General features: G+C 41.2%; 1 protein-coding gene across 1 annotated transcript in view; it reads left to right on the top strand.

Annotated features, from left to right (window-relative positions):
• Positions 1 to 7,544, top strand: part of tenm4 (teneurin transmembrane protein 4) — a 179,676-nt gene extending 172,132 nt beyond the window's left edge. Inside the window, 1 exon segment of the mRNA XM_025054911.1 lies at positions 2,577 to 7,544. Coding sequence (XP_024910679.1) covers positions 2,577 to 3,335 — 759 coding nt within the window. The 3' untranslated portion in view covers positions 3,336 to 7,544.
• Positions 7,545 to 16,559: the final 9,015 nt, after the last annotated feature.

The raw sequence follows: 16,559 nt of genomic DNA, 5'->3' as shown, positions 1-16,559 counted from the left end.
ATAGGACGTCAATGTCAGCAGAGTAAAAGGCTGTCGCTCATGTCACCAAAACTGATGGGTCACTTGTGGTCACAGCGGCTTTGATTTTAGTCCCTCACGGAGGTTCGTTATCGTAGCTTAGAGGGAGAAGGAATGGAGGTAGAGTCAAACACACCAAACCCATGTCCAAAAATGTTGGCACTGCTCATGTTTTTTTTTTGCAGCCATTTTAACTGAGAGAAAAATCAGCTGACAGGCAATTCTGCTTTGGCTTTACCTTCCAGAACAATAGATTACATCCATTATTTATACACAGCATGTGATAACAGGAGGAAAAACCAACAAGAGTGTACGCTACTTTTCCTTTAACATGAGGCGAGACACAGCGTTAGCCTGGGCTATTGTTTCCACTCACCAAAGTTCCTTCAAATTGTTTTTGTAAAGTCGGAAAATTTGTGAAATCCTGCATATTCTGCAGAAAACAGCAGTGGGGAGATACGCAGCAGTAGCGTTGGGCTAATGTAAAGTATCATATAGGCGATGGCCGCAGAAGAAACGGGCAGAGTGTTATCGATCGGCCACACGCCATGCTGAAAGGAGGCTGTGCTCAGCCACACACGTCAATGCAACACGGCTCCCTTTCAATGTCTGCTGCTCTAACAAGAAATAATAAAAAGATGTGCGGCTCTAAAAATATGTCAGACACAGAATATTAATTATTCAGTCTTCAAACGCACCAACGCTATGATCTGTCTCACCTTCAGACTGCTGTTTGTTCCTGCAGCTCCATTGTAACAGCTGGAGCCTGAAGGATGTCATTGGAGCTAAATCTGCTCCGTGGTGAACAGGCAGAGATGGAGACGTTATTCATTTAGTCAACAACAACTTTTTCCTGTTAAACTCCCCGCACCGGTGCTATTTTCTGCTCCTAATCTGTACGTATAGAGAGGTTTTAAAAACGCGCCTGGATGAAGTACACACTGTAGCCCAGTTACTCCCAGACTACTGTTTCATGTTCTGTTCAGCCGGGCTGTCAGGAGTAACTAATTCCATCCTTTTATAAATATCACGCCTGTCATAGATGATCAGTGAGAGCTGTGTTGGCTGAAGAACACCTCTGCCCTCACATTGACGTTCACAGTTTGAAACCTTCACGGTCTCGTTGTCTGTAGCTAATAATGGCTGAGAAACAAACGCACAGCCACCGCTTTATTGTTTTGTTTTTACATAATGATTCAGTAGGCGAATTCCTACGCCACCTGTTGTCTTTACTCGGTATCTTCATGACGTTTGTCTGTCTATAGTTGTCAGGACATCACAGAGACCAATATGAAGCTCTTTATATAACTGGAATATAAACCCTAGAAACCTGGATTTTACCCTAAATTAAGAAAAACCTCTGTGGAAACCCAGTTTTGTGTTTACATCAAATGTTTACATCTAAAACATAAAAGTCTCAGGAGCTTTAACTGAACTTGGGTAACAAACAATTTTGAAGTCTGAAAACTCTTTAATTAAACATGAGTTTGGAATCTGCAAAAATTATCAAAGCTCTGCAGCAGGATCAGGATTTTGATTAAGATTTATCAGATTTTTTTTTTTTTTATTCTCAAAGTTGAAAGAACATTTAAACAAGAACACACGAGGAGCAGTTGTTTTCCTGGTGCAAAATTACATCTTGTAGAATTCTACAAAGAGGGAATTATAAATGCTTGTTATTACTAAATAGAAAATGCAGCTTTAAATAAAGGATTTGTTAAAAGAAAAAAAGCTTTATTTTTTATAAAAAAAACTAGTATTCAAAATTATTAGAGAGAAGTAGAACCTTTTTTCCTACTTTGTATTATTGCTGCAGTTTTGTTTTGTTTTTAAAATTTTTGGAATTAAACCTGATTCAGGCCAAGTTTTTGTATTTGACATGAAGAAATAAAAAAATCTTAAACAATTTAAAGGTTTTCTTTTACAAAAACACGTCTACAGTCCACACCAGTCAAAGAAAACCCAGCAGTTCGACTCACTGTTTCACTGTTGCCCTTGAAAATATCATGGTCCAGGTTTTCAACCCTCTGGAAAAATATATAATAAAGTTCTGCGAAATTTAATTACATTTCTGGAAAATGGCCAGCTGAGTTCCTAAAGCACACACACACACACACAGACACACAAACACACATCTGCGAAGTGTGCCATATAGAGCAGAAGTGTTTGATCATCACAGAATAAGTCACTGAAGGTTGGGGGGAAAAAAGAGCCAGAAACACAGAAAAGTTAGAGCAAGATCAGATGTAGATGAACGTCAGAAGAAGAAGAATGGACAATAACACAAAGCTAATTCCATTTATACAGACAGCAGCTCAGTGCGCAGCTGAATTGAATGTTTGAGGTGCTAATGAAGCAGTGTGATGTTCTTCTCTGCTCTGTACCAGTGAGAGAAGGGAATTCTATAATCTCAGGTGAGAAGTAATTAGAGATGAATATTTGAGAGACGGCGCGAGCGCTAACATTCAATTGTGTAAATTGATTTTCCTTCTCGGGGAACAAAGTTAAGTGATATGTGACAGTGTGAGTCTTAACTCTCTCGTCTTTGTGTGTTGCAGTCTCTGCTGGGCGTTCAGTGTGAGGTTCAGCGCCAGTTGAAGTCCTTCGTGAAGCTGGAGCGTTTTGGACAAATCTACAGAGCCAAGAGTGCAGGGTGTCTTCAGTCAGAGGGCAAGAAAGTCTTCGCCTCTGGTGGCTCCATCTTTGGGAAGGGCGTGAAATTCTCCATCCGCGAGGGTCGCATCACCACTGACATCATCAGTTTGGCCAATGAGGACGGGCGACGCATGGCGGCGGTTCTGAACGATGCGTTCTACCTGGAGAACCTCCACTTCACCATCACGGGGATAGATACCCACTACTTCGTGAAGCTGGGCTCGGTGGAGGGTGACCTGTCGCTCATTGGGATGACGGTGGGCCGCCGCACGCTGGAGACCGGCGTGAATGTGACCGTGTCTCAAATCAACACAGTTGTGAATGGCAGGACTAGGCGCATCACTGACATCCAGCTGCAGTACGGCGCCCTGTGCCTGAATACGCGTTACGGCAGCAGCGTGGACGAAGAGAAAGCGCGTGTTCTGGAGCTGGCCCGGCAGCGCGCCGTGGCCCAGGCTTGGGCTCGAGAGCGGCAGAGACTGAGGGACGGAGAGGAGGGATCTCGGACCTGGACTGAAGGAGAGAAACAGCAGCTCCTGGGATCGGGGAAGGTCCAGGGCTATGATGGATACTACGTGGTTTCTGTTGACCAGTACCCTGAGCTGGCGGACAGTGTCAACAACATTCATTTTATGAGACAGAGCGAAATGGGCCGAAGGTGACATGAACATGAGGCTCTGGAACCACAGACTCACATGTAGGACATGGGACTTCTTGCCAAAGACAGTTGTGTACATGACCACTTTGTTTTCTTTTGACTGTGTTTGACTTTCGCGTTGTTTTAATATACTTTAAAAAAAAAAAAAAAAGAAATACGGTTGCAGTCAGTTGCACCGTATTCATGGAAGAGTGCCCTTCTCCTTCGGACAATTCTTTAACAGTCTTTGCCCTTCAAGTGCGGCTGCTAGAGGACGGAAACTCGCAATGTCTTTGACTCTTCTCTGTGACGTCATCTCCTCATCCCTGTTGGTGATTCTGTTCAAAGGAATCCTAAAGGAGTTCTGGTAACGCATTAAGTTCACAGTTTCGCTCTGGTGCCAGAGTTGCAGATTGTTATTCACAAGCCCACTCCATTCTGCCTTTTTTTTTTCACCGCCTCAGCCAAGGAGATTCCTTCTCTTTTAATCATGTCTGTTTTATACTTGAAGCCCTCATCGCCCCAGTCATCCATAAATAATGAGAGATTTCTGTCGACGGCAGAGCCCTTCATAGAAAAAAAACGCTCGTGCAGACACCTTCATTTGTGATGTCTCTCTACTCCTGATTCTCATGTACGGTTCTGGCTCTTAGTGCTTAGCAAAACTGCTTCATCACGCTTCAGATGTGCTGTGAAGCCAACAGAGGGATGTGAGGTCACGCTTTTCTTTTTCTTCCTTGTGATTTCTTTTTGAATCTGAGTAAAAGTAAAGTAAAGAAACACCGACAAAGTTGTCCATTTGATTTGACTGTGGTCAAACGACTCGATCAACAACATTAGTGAGGAGCTAACAAACATACTGTGGAAGTAACGTGTGTGTTCAACAACAAAAAGTATTTTACAGGACCGGTTTTGGACTTTAGTTTTGTTTTTATAAATAGCTATATGAATTAACAGTATAACAAATGTGAATTTAAAAAAAATGTGAACTATTGTCCCTTTTATTGTTAATTGTTGTACAATACTTAAGGGTGTTTCATCACATGGAATAAACTATGACAGGTGGTTTAGTTAAATCACTTACTGTGGGTTTTTTTTTTATTAGACCAGATCCTTGATGAGTTAGTCAGTATTCCTCAGCCCTGTGTGCAGATTTTTCCAAATTTAGGTTTTACTAAATGGATACGACTATGATTTTTAAAAAAGAAGACACTTCTCTAAATTGCTGGTGGGAAAGTTGAGTTATCCAGTCCGACGGCCAACATTCAGACTGTCGGTTTTACCTGAGTTACCAGGTGTGAACGAGAGTCCTGTCAAATCAACAGAACAGTGAGAATATTTCATTTCTGACCGTGCGTTTTCAGCTGCCGACCGCTGCAACTCTGTGCTGCTTCTACTGCAACCTCCGCCCAGTAATGTCGAAGGTACAAGAGCCAGTTGGCCTGGTTGATGGACTACTTACTTACTTGGACTTCTGGTAGGGGCACTTTGGTATTTTTGTCACTGCGATTTCTGCCAAGCTCATTAGAACGACTTTCCCCACAACCCTCACTTTTAAAGCCGTCCGAATAAATCCTGGAGTGACCTTAAACAGCAACGGTCAACCTGTCCTTAAACACTGTCATCAGTACGGTCACTGCAAATATGTAAACGGTGTTTTACTAATAACCCAGTGGAGTCATGGGACCGATGTTCATCACATCACCAGGCTCGGAACCGACTTCTTCCATCTGTTGGTTAATTGTTTGTAGTGGTTGTTTTTTGGTTTTGTTTTTTTCTCTCTAAAACCACCTGTTCTCCATGACTAACGTGTGTACGTTCTAACCACAGTAACAGATTAACCTTTGTCTGGAGGACGAGAACAGAAGTCAAAACAATATTGTTCACAAGATGTGAATATAGACCACGACTCTACTTCACATTCTAACTCATCTGATACTAGCGTCCTGTAACTGACATGACGGTCGGACGACCTGCGTTGGTGTCTTTGTGTCATATATTTTGAACACAGGTTTAGATATGAGGAGAAATCTCGTTGAAGAACTGATGCAAGTACAGTTGACCTTCCAAGGATTACAAATAAGGAGAATGTTCCCAAACATACTCATAACCTGTCGTCCTCACACACCCTACAATTAAAAGTAATTCAAGGTCAATATGTGAGGTCAAGGGTCATGGTTTATCGAGGAAGGACAGACAAGAAGATCTGTGACAAAGGCAAACACTTTTTGCTTTTTCTTCTCTTTATATCCACATTCCAACCCCCAACCCTTGTAGTTGCCCTATAACATGTGGCTAACTACGTAGCAGCAAACTATCATTGTCGTAAAGGGAGACTGGAGTGCTCCACTGGTTTTGGCATTAACATTCAAGTTGGAGGTCTATGTGAAAGTCAGGACAACCCTAAAAACTAAAGTTTGCCATCTTTAGCAAAGTACAAACTCAATTTCCAAGTCCTTGGATCCTCAGTGAATGAATGGAGGTTTTGGGTCAGGCCGAGGGGCTGCCCCGGGGTCTGGACTTAGAGGGACAAAGGTTGTGGGGAGTTCTGCGATTGATGGCAAGTCCTATCTCAGACAGACTTGGCCCCAGGAGGAACCTAGAGCTGCAGAGCACATTTGAAGGGCCGGTGATCAATGTGTTCTGCAATTCACATTAGTTCTCACAGCTGCCGGCGTTCAACTGATGTGAGTTCAGAGTCGGAGTTTGAAGTTCCTGTAGAGGGTGAGGTTTAATGGGTGAGAGATAGAACCAACAAACTCACTCAACTCCACTACTCAGTCTCTATAGATTTTGTCTGCAGTTGGGTCAGTTATCAAATCAGATTTGGTAGAGTCAAAATTTGGCTAAAGAAAATTCAAACACGCTTGACGTTGAGTCTGTTTCCCAGATCTGCATCCTAACCCTTTACGCACTAAAAGATTTTCTGACTGATTTTCTCCCCAACTAAAGCAGACTTTGTCCATCTGGAAATCATGGGGGAAATGTGGCAAAGCTTCCGGTTGGATGCCCCCAGTTTTAGAGTGAGTGGTCAGGGCCGGGGGGTGGGAGACAATGGACATTCAAGCTGTTCACTGATGGAGGGAGAAGAGCTGAGTATTTATGGTATTTATGAACTTTCAGTCTGAATTATGTAACTTCTGAAACAAGTGGAGTACTTTTGGGCTACGCTCTTACATTCAGTTCCAATACAGTTCTTGCTTTTTTTGATTAATAATCCTCACCTTGATTATTGGTTGTCAAACTGGCATAACTTCGCCCACTCATCCAAAATAGTCACGTGCGCTACAGTTTTAGATGTAAAATAACAAATCAGATTTTTCTCAAGTGCAGAAATGAAAGGTCCACTTTGACTCGTACCACTTTTTGTACTAGCACAGACCTAAAAGAAACCCGTCTCTTCATTGATATACAACATTACTACATTACCACTCTGGCTGCTTAAGGCTGACAGCTTCACGTTTTGTTGTGGCAGGAATCAAATGTAGAAAATTGCCTTTGGCCTAAGGGCTGCCTGCAGGTCGACATCCAATGTGCTTTCATTCTGATTGAAATGCGTTCGACCTACAGGTGAACCAGTTCTCATTTACAGTCTAAGGTTCTCCCGTAAACATGTAAACAGCTCACGTGTCCACATCACAACCTTCATATGTTTGTGTTTCTATCCTGACGGTGAAGGACTACGAATTCCCATCAGCTCCCAACATTTGCTCTATGTAAAAAAAAACAAGACTTTGACTTTTTTTGAACTATGCCAAGCCACTGCACAATTTTCTTACCATGTTTTTTTCTTCAAACACACAGGTATAGCCCTGTTGGTGTGTGTAGGGTGTTGGAAGCATGACTGCGTGTCTTAATCTGTACAGATGTTGAAACAAACGCAGTTGAGTTTCTTTTCTTTTTCTTCTCTCCTGCTGTTGGTTCTGGTCCAGTGAGATTTTATTTCTGCAAAATAAAAAAAAGTACTATGTATGCTCAACAAAATATGAATGAAGGATAATTGCATTGTGGAATTTTTGCACTGAGAACTGCTGCGTTATAAGACTGTACCTTTTTTCTAACGTTTTGGAATCGTTTTGAGTTTGGGTTTGTTCTCAACACTGTGTTTTTAGTGCTTCTCTTGGACTCTGTACATATGGAGACATCAACCTTGGCTGTAAATAAAATGCAAATGTAGATACCTCTTAGAGCTACATCAGTGACCCTGTGTAGTCTTAAGGTAGAAAAAAAATAAAGGGAATATTTTGTGTTTAATTTTTTGTTTTTTTGTGGTACAGATTTCCAAACGTCTGACATGGTGACACACTTCACATTGCAACAAACATATACGGAGTAGATAATCTAACTCCTACGGCTACAAAATAAATCTAGTTTTTAAACAAAAATACAGAAAAGGGGGGAGTCATAAATAGGAATTTTAAATTCTGAATAAATATATTTATTTGATGCAGGGAATACGTTGTTACAATTTCCAATTTTCAAATCAAGAAAAATTAAATTGTACAATCCCTAAAGTGTGATAATTAAATTACTCTATAAATGTAGCATTATGACGTTAATTTTGGCCAACTTGTGGCAAAAGTGTGTGCATGGGTTCTCATCTGTGATTCCCTCCGACATGCTCCGTAGGGAATCAGGGTTGATCAGACACTGACCAGTTGACCATAGGTGTGAATATGTAGCCCTCCACCCAAACCTCAGCATTGACAGCTGGGTTTGCCCCCTCCCACTTCCTTCCATCCATCCATGATGGATAGACCTACATAAGGCAGATATATATTGAAGGTCAATTCATTTCATTTATTAAAAAATAGATTACTGTAGATTACTGTACTGTAGATTTGATTGTCCGTGGTTTGCTTTAATTTGGCCAATTTTATAAACAAATACAGATAAATTGTTTTTATTGTCAAAGGGACTTCAAATCTGCCCCAGTGTGGGAAATACAGTAGCTTGGTTTAGAGGAATTGATTTTTGTCTCCGACAGTCTGTTCTAAAATGAATGTGAAATACAGTACTCAGATTAGGGTGTGTGAATATTTTTAGCTTGGTGTTCTGCAGGTGACTGCTGAGACTGGGCCCAGCTCCCATGACAACCCTGAAAAAAGATCAAGAGTTAAAGAATGGAAGGATGGAAAGATGGAAACTGAAGTTATAAAAACAACCTGTCGCTCTGACAAGAAACAAATGGTCCACAGAGAGTGTAGATCAGAACACCGACTGTAATTTGACTTAGTTTGATAATGCTACATTGACTCACATGCTATCATTTAGCTACATGTGCATAAGAGTCTGAACTTTAGAGCTCCAAATTTATCATGAAGTGACATACGATCATCGCAAAGACTTGAGTTTTCATGTCTTCAAAAGTCTTCACCCGTCCCCCGTGTATCCCACATGAAGAAAATACTAAATAGATTCTCAGATGTTGTTGAAACAAGCCAGCTTAGTGGCTGCTCTGGTAAGCAGGCTACCAGTATGAACTGGTGATGAGGCAGTCTGGAACATTTACACTCTCTGCAGGCATCGCTGAGCTCTGTGCCCAGAGAGGAAGAGAACTGATTAACTCAAGCTGACATCACTCTCTCATTTGTTCTTTTTTGACTCTGCATTTATTTCAGAACTGGGGGGGGAAAAAAGAACAGAAAATGCTGATATCGTTGTGTGACGGGGAAGTCACAGGAAATTGAATGCAGCCTGATGTTTGCTTTAGAAAGTTCAACTACACAAGATTTTTCTGCTGCAAAGTAAATTTTAAATCTGTGGCTCTCATCTCCTTCAGGCGGCCTGAGCTCCCAGAACTGCATCACTCTGGTAAAGAGGATTTCTCTGCAGGTAAAAAGATAGTCTCCCTGCTGCAGGAAGCCTGTTCAGGAATAACAGGGCTGCCCAGAGGCGTTTTCCTCCAGCCTGAAGCCTTCAGCCCTCTGAATAATAACATCTGTAGCTATTTTCAGAGAATCTCACATTTTTTGCACATTTTTAGTAACTGGTCATTAAGCTTACCAGACTTAGGTTCAAATCAGATGGATTGATGCTATTGAAATGTTTCTAATCATTAAGGATGACTGTGACTTAGTAGGTTGTACTTTTCTTTTAACCTGAGGGTTGCGGTATCAGAGGCAGGCTTTATAGTCTACAAACGTCCCCTGCTAGTGGCCCGTGTCAACAGTAGAGAGTGGTCAGATGTAGTGAGGACCTGCACCAGGCAGAGACTGCACCAACAACACAGGGGATCTTTGAGGATAAAAAAATGTTTATATTCCTGCCTGGAAGCACAACAAACAACACAGTCAGACTCTCGGCTCTGCACAGTCAGCCGTGTCCCTCAGCAGATACCAGACTACCATGTGATTCACACCACCACCCATTCACACCTTGACCCAGGTGTTCACAATATCCTGTCATTAGGTCAGGGCGTGGCCACCTCTCAGGCACCCAGTCTCTCTGAGGTTCAACTCCAGTTGATTAGAAATGTCAGAGCCTGAGAGGTGAAGGGTCTTCTAGAAACTTCTAAACTGTTTTTTTAACTACTTCAAATGAAAAGACCCACAGGACTGGGCTCCTACACAGACCGACTGATGAAGGCCTTGAGTCGAGTCATTCTGACTCAGAGTTTAATGACTTCATCAGAGAAAAGCTTAATCAAAGAACCGGATGTTGGTGTGTCATCTAGCAGCCTTTGGTGAGTGACCCATGATTATTAACAATTAAATTACATTTGGCCTTCTTCTTTGTTAAGCGTGACAAAAGTAATTCAAATGTTGATATTGCCTCAGTTTTTATGCCAGATATAACAAAATCGTGTTTCTTATACAACTTGTTGTTTAGTGGTAATATACTGTAAACCAGTGATTTCCAGCCTCTGTGCTGTGGCACATCAGTGACGTGAGTGATCATCGAAGTGTAATGTGGAAAATTTCAAATTTCTCTCTGAAAATGTATTAATTTACTAATACTTATCTTCATCTAAATAATTTTCAAAATAATATTCCTGTGGCAGCAGATGGTTATAAAAACTAAAAAAGAAAAACTCAGACCTGAAGAAGTTAGTTTGTCTTTCTTCAATTCCTGTGGGTACATTGGGGTCATGTTCAATCGAACAGGCGATGGTTTAGTTCAGTGCTTCTCAAACTATGTGAACACTTTGAACAAGTGGAGATTTTAGAGCCCCACCTCCCCATCACCCCAACAAAAATTCTTGATAAATTACATTTCAAATTTATTGAACTAACACAAAGTATCGTCATATTTTTTAATTAATCAAAATCAATAACACAGCGTTTTTTTTCGTGCCCCACACTTTGAGAAAAACACATACTTTTTGTGATGTCTTTTTATAGTGGTGCACCATTTTTAGTGTTTTTCCAATGCAAAATACGATGCTGTGGCTCAAAAGCGGTTGGTAGACCCTCCAGTTAACTACCTGTAGCTTAGTGTTGTACCACGTTATGCAACTGGAACACTTGTGTCTTGGTTTTCAAGCTGAAGTGACATTTCTGTCCCACACAACGTCCCACTTACAAGACAAATGGAACACAGCTTTAATCAAATTTGGACAACAAGCTCCTAACTGGGGCTGCACAGTGGACAGGGTTGGTGCCCTCGCCTCAGAGCAGGAGGATTATTTATTGCTGGTTCAATCTTTGGGAAGAAGTTTCATCTTCTCTCTATGTTGTGGATCACCCTGCAAACACTGGATGACTAGCAGCCAAATTGATTTTTTTTTCTGCTAGATTGAGGTCTCACATTTCATTTATTAAAGTTTAGGAGCAGCTATTCAGAGTTGCATAGACATGAAGACAAGTTATTCATCGGTAAACAGTCCTTTAAATCATTCAGTTAGATTTAACTGCATGGTCACGACGCACGTCACAAGGCAACAATGGAACGAAATCAGACTATTGTGTCCCGTGACTGCAGGTTGCACCACTCTGCGTCACTGACGACACGAGGAGAGAGGGTGAGGTTGGTGCCAGGAAGCCTTAAAAGTAACGGCTGACTCAGTGGTTCTGATGAACGATCTTATTAAAACCTCACAAATTTGTTGCTGTCGTTTGCTCTCGGGGCTTGTGAAAATCTTTCTAATTGCACTTTGAATCGATTAGAGCAACAGCTCGTGACGTCCACAGATAACCGATGACATTTTGATTCCAATTGATTTGTGCGGGACACAGAGCAGAGGCGTGACTTTTAACAAAGGCAAAATGATCAGATGTCATCAATCAGATTGTATCAGTGGCAAATTTTTCCATTTTTGCCGTAGTGTTGCTCTTGGGCTTTTGGGCAGGAATTGGTTTCTGAGTTAAATGAGAGACCCAGCGCTCTGACAGTAACACTCTGTGTGTGTCTGTGTTTGTGTTTGTTTGTTTGTTAGAGCACAATTCTCACCTGACATCTACGATTACATTCAAATTGCCCTAACCTCCTCCAGATCCATGTGTTTGAGAGAAGGCAGGAAAAACCAAGAAGTTTGGTTTCACAACAGAATGCTAGTCTGTCTCTGAAGTCATGCACGGCTGTTTCCCATTACATGTGTCTGTGTGTGATTAGAGGCCATATCTTCTCTTCACTTTCACACCCCATCTGTTTCCTCTCGCTGATCATTTTCAACGTCGTGGGCCTAAGTGTTGAGTAAACACAGGCTCAAGGAGGTGGTTGTAAAAGCAGCGAAAGGTTTGAGCCTGCCGATTTGCAAGCCATTGATCCTTGGTGTCCAAAAATAACTTGTGAAATGAAACACCTGCCTTCTCCGGTGTTTCGCTGGGACTCACCCTTTCTGTCACTTGTTATTCCACCGACCTCAGTCGGTCTTGGAGCTAGGTGTCTATGATTTATGTTGTTTTATAGACACCTGGAAGTGCTGAACCAGAACAGTGGACTCATTCGTGCCTTTATATATTCATGCACATAAGACTGAATGTGTGAGTGACAGCTTGGTTGTTCAATAGCAGCCTGGCTGTATCAGAGTAGGCTCCCACATGAGAAATGTTGCCTGATCTCAGTAATCAGAAGTAGCCTCATTTACCCTGGGCTCAAATTCATACCAAAAATCAGGAGATTATACTATGTTAGAATTCTGTTCCTATGACCCGATGTACTCGGACACTGTACATAAGCACCTATGTTACTCACCAACACATTAGCTCGGGCATAAAAGCCTCAGAGAAGTCTGATGTTATTTGTGGGAGCCATTATGAAGTTATAAAGAAAAAGTTCCCAAAAAAATAAGAAAAACGAATGAAAGCAAATGTACTTTTTAAAAACGGTAGTCATTTTCTCTGGGTCATTAGACAGATAGCAGTACTACATCGTTGCTAGGTCACACCTACACCTGTATTTAATCTAAGATGTTGAGCACACACTCCAGCCATGTTAAAATTCTGAACTTGTTTACCTCCTTTTTGTCTGATTAAAATAGCAGCAGTGTGTACTGATCAATTGCTAAGAGCTAATATCTATTTCACATTAGTTTACAGCTGCTGTCAGTTGTGCTCTGCAGTCTGCCTGTTTAAAAAAAAAAGTTTTACGAGAATTTGGCAGAAAAGAGTTCTTCCCTTCGACTTTCTGTTAAAATTTAAAGACATCTTTCCAGTGACCCCAATATCTGGCCATATTCATCATATGTGAGCAGCAAACTCTGGAACTTGGAAAAAGTCTGGATCCAATTTTCCGGACATTAAAAATGGCTAATGTAGTCCACCTTTTCAGCTTTCCACAGAGAGCGTTCACCTGCAGCAAATCAAATCTGGCTCAAAAGAGAATTGTAAAACAAGTTGCTTTTTTACTTAGTTTTTTTTTATTATCTTTCTTGTAAAAGTGGTCTTGAACATTTTTGTCCTGTTTCCAGGTCTCTGTTGTTATCGTCTACCCTGCTGTCTTGTTAGTTACATTCAGGATCTATGGTAGTTTTCACAGTCTTATCTGACTGTCTTGTCTGTACTTGCAGGATAATCTTAGCTTCAGGTGCAGCAACAGTATAGTGACACAATAGTGTCAAAGGTCACCAGATGTCCCGGTTTCTACAGGACCACAGAGATTTTAGTTTATTTAGTTTTCGGTCTTTTTTTTCCCTCTCAGTAAAATAATTGTGTGAGTTTGGATTCTGAAAATGCAGGAAGACTTACGAAACTCGGCAGTCACAACTTTAGCTTCTGGCTTTTGTATACATATAAGAACTTATATATATTCCTCAGTAGTGACCCTCAAAGTTAGCCGTGGTAAGCTGTTTGCTCCAGTTTAAGGTGTACTAAAATTGGAGACATCATCTACAAAAAGAGGTTGTTGTCTGTTCTGAACTGTTAAAAAATAAAAGGAGAAAAAAATCAGGGAATCTTCATTTGGTATTTTTATTTTCTCATAGTGGAGGAGCTACTGTACAACATTTGTATAAAAAATGTCTTTGAAAAAAAACATTTGAATCACGTTGTCTGTTCTAGACTTAACTGACTTAGAAATTTCAATCAGATGGATCTCCCCTACATAATTAATATAATTAATATTTTCATTTTGATAGCCCTTATTTTTATATATATTTCTTTATTGTTATGTTATGATTTATGACCTATTTTGACCCAACAGTGCAGCGATATTTATAATCCTCCCAGACTGGTAAGAATTTATTTTAGGTTTAAGTATGTTGGTCCACATCTGCTGTGTGGCCTAATAACACCTTCTGCCCGAGCTCCTCTGATCCTTTATCCTTCATCATTCAACGCCACATTTGCACTTCATTCACTGCTCACCAACAGTTATGCAAAAGGCAGCCCAATCACCGAGGCCAGTGGGGCAGAGACCGGACAAACAAGCACCATCGGGAAGTGGGCCTGACATTTCCTCAAGTTTTGTGGGTGTCATTTGAATGACGAAATGCCACACCATCCGCAGCACTCAGCAGAGTCCGTGCCGCCGAAATAAAACCCAGGTGATGGATTTGAAAGTGCCATATTTGTAAGGGTCACACAAAGGCCAGTGTTGCCCCATTTTACAACTGACCTGCTGAGAGGAGTGGGAGGGGGGGGGGGGGGGGGGGTAGAAAGTATGCAGTAAGCAGCACCTTATCCTGCTGCCTCCTCATCACATGATGGGCATTATTTCCCCAAAATTACTCTTCGGAGTCCTGTGAGAGGCACTGAACTGCACCACAGCCTGTTTTATAGTCGGTGCTCACGCAAGAGCGACTCATTACATGGCTTTGAGTGTTGAAGTCATTTTCCCTGAGATACAAATCACCCAGATTATCAGTAAAGTGGAGCCATATCAGAGCTGCTATCAAAAATGGAGCACGTGGTTTCTACTGGAGGCTTGTTAAAATGCAACAAAATACGGAGTCTGAACTTTGGTGTCTCACATGAGCATTTATATAAAAGAAAATAGGGCAAGTGTATTTGTTGAAACAGAAAAAAAAACATAGGTTGTTGTTGTCTGCAATGCAACGAAAACACTGTAAACCAACTATATATGACAAAATAATGTCTGTATATTAGTGGAAGAGACAGAGAACTACCAGCAGGAACATGTATGTGTGTGTGTAGGTGTGTGTTTCATACCTGTTTTTTCCCTGACTAATCCACATGATGATGGAATTATTAATATAAAAAAAATCAAGACAAATTAGCAAATCTATAATTAAACTGTAGCTTCAAGGAGTTGAGTCATTACTGTGCATCTTTAACGACTGAAAGTCCTTCCAGTGATTATTATTCTCTGTTCTATAATGATAAAAAAAAATCTCGAAGTGAGAAATGGAAATTTTGCTCCTGATTCATACTTTGATCTCTGTGGATTATGTTAGATTTGACAAGGCAAGAAATTAATTCTGTCAGCACCAGGAAAAATACTTTTTTCTTTTTTTTTTTTCTCTTCACCAACACACGGTGCGTGCAGTGTGAACGTGTTGTTGATAAGTGCTGGACTCCAGCAGAGCCTGGATGCTCACGGTGGACTCACCGGAGGCTGAAGCCGCAGCTGCAGCTGCCATCTCACATCTGCCGTCACATTTACCCTGACAGGTGTGAACAAAAGACCCAGAGAAATGTCACCGTAGCTTTGTTTTTTTTTTTTTTTTTTTAGTCACTTGGACAGCGCTTGCGTGTAGAAATGAAGAGGCGTTCGCACATTATGCAAATCGTATTGACGGCACATCTAATGCTTTTATTAGGCTAATTACACCTAAGGTCAAATCTGTTTGTGGTAAAGTCTCGGCAGCTATTTTAACAGAAGGCTGCAAAGCGTTTGGTTGACTGGAAGTTAATGACTTAATGACGACGGACAGCTTACCTTGCATCACTTAGTGCATATGAAAATGTGTGCTCACTGGTGACACATTCAGTATAGCAGTACACTGGCTGGTGCTGTGTTTCTTTACCTTTATGCTTTGTAGAACAGATTCAACAAGAGGTTGGAAGAATTCCTCAGAGATTGTACTCCTTCGGTCCCTAACATGAATTTCCAACTCAACCACATCCCAATTTGGCCTAATTGGGTGTTGGGTCTGGTGTTTAAATGTATGCATGTTATCCTGGTGGATACGATTCCACTGCAGTTAATGAAGGATGCAGCATTGATACTAAAGTAGTTGTTTTGTGTTTAAAGGACATTTTGGTTTCCAGTAAGAAAAGGCACAATATAAATATAAAAATCATTCTCAACCATGCGGTAAAATTGAGATACTGATAGGGTTAAATGAAGATAAGGGTTGTCTTTGGTGGCAGTTCTCTTCTCCTGCAACCTTTTTTGCAGCACGGCCAAACAGTGGCAATTTTTGGAAGAATGCTTGCCTCTACAGTAAGAAGATCACTGCTGCACAATTTTAGGTTGATCGGACACTATTAATTGGTGGATTGCATGTTGCTTGGCCACAGAAAGTGGTGCGTTCAAGGCCTGTCCCATGGTAAAAATGTAAGATTTCCCCAACTGGGATTCTCTCAATTTCCTCTTGCATTTCTCAAACGACCACCAACTGGGCCACATGTATGGGCTGCATCCGGCTCGTTGGCCACTATATGAAACCTCTGACCTAGTGATCGTCAATTTTTCTTCTTCACCTACGTGCACCGTGGTCTACCTCAGTGTTACATTCCTTTTGGGTTACTAACCTCGCTGTTGAAAATGTTCGTAGCTTCAAAGTTCTCTTCTTGTCCCATGTTATCAAATTCCATGCTTTAACCTTGTGTCATCATCTTCAGATTTTTTTTTTTTTGGAAAGCCACAGTTGAGCTCCTTTTTTTTTTTTTTTTTTTTGGAAAGT

Source organism: Cynoglossus semilaevis, chromosome 4, assembly GCF_000523025.1.
Source record: "Cynoglossus semilaevis isolate Cse_v1.0 chromosome 4, Cse_v1.0, whole genome shotgun sequence".
Taxonomy (NCBI): Eukaryota; Metazoa; Chordata; class Actinopteri; order Pleuronectiformes; family Cynoglossidae; genus Cynoglossus; species Cynoglossus semilaevis.
This window is presented reverse-complemented; position numbering and strand designations above follow the sequence as displayed.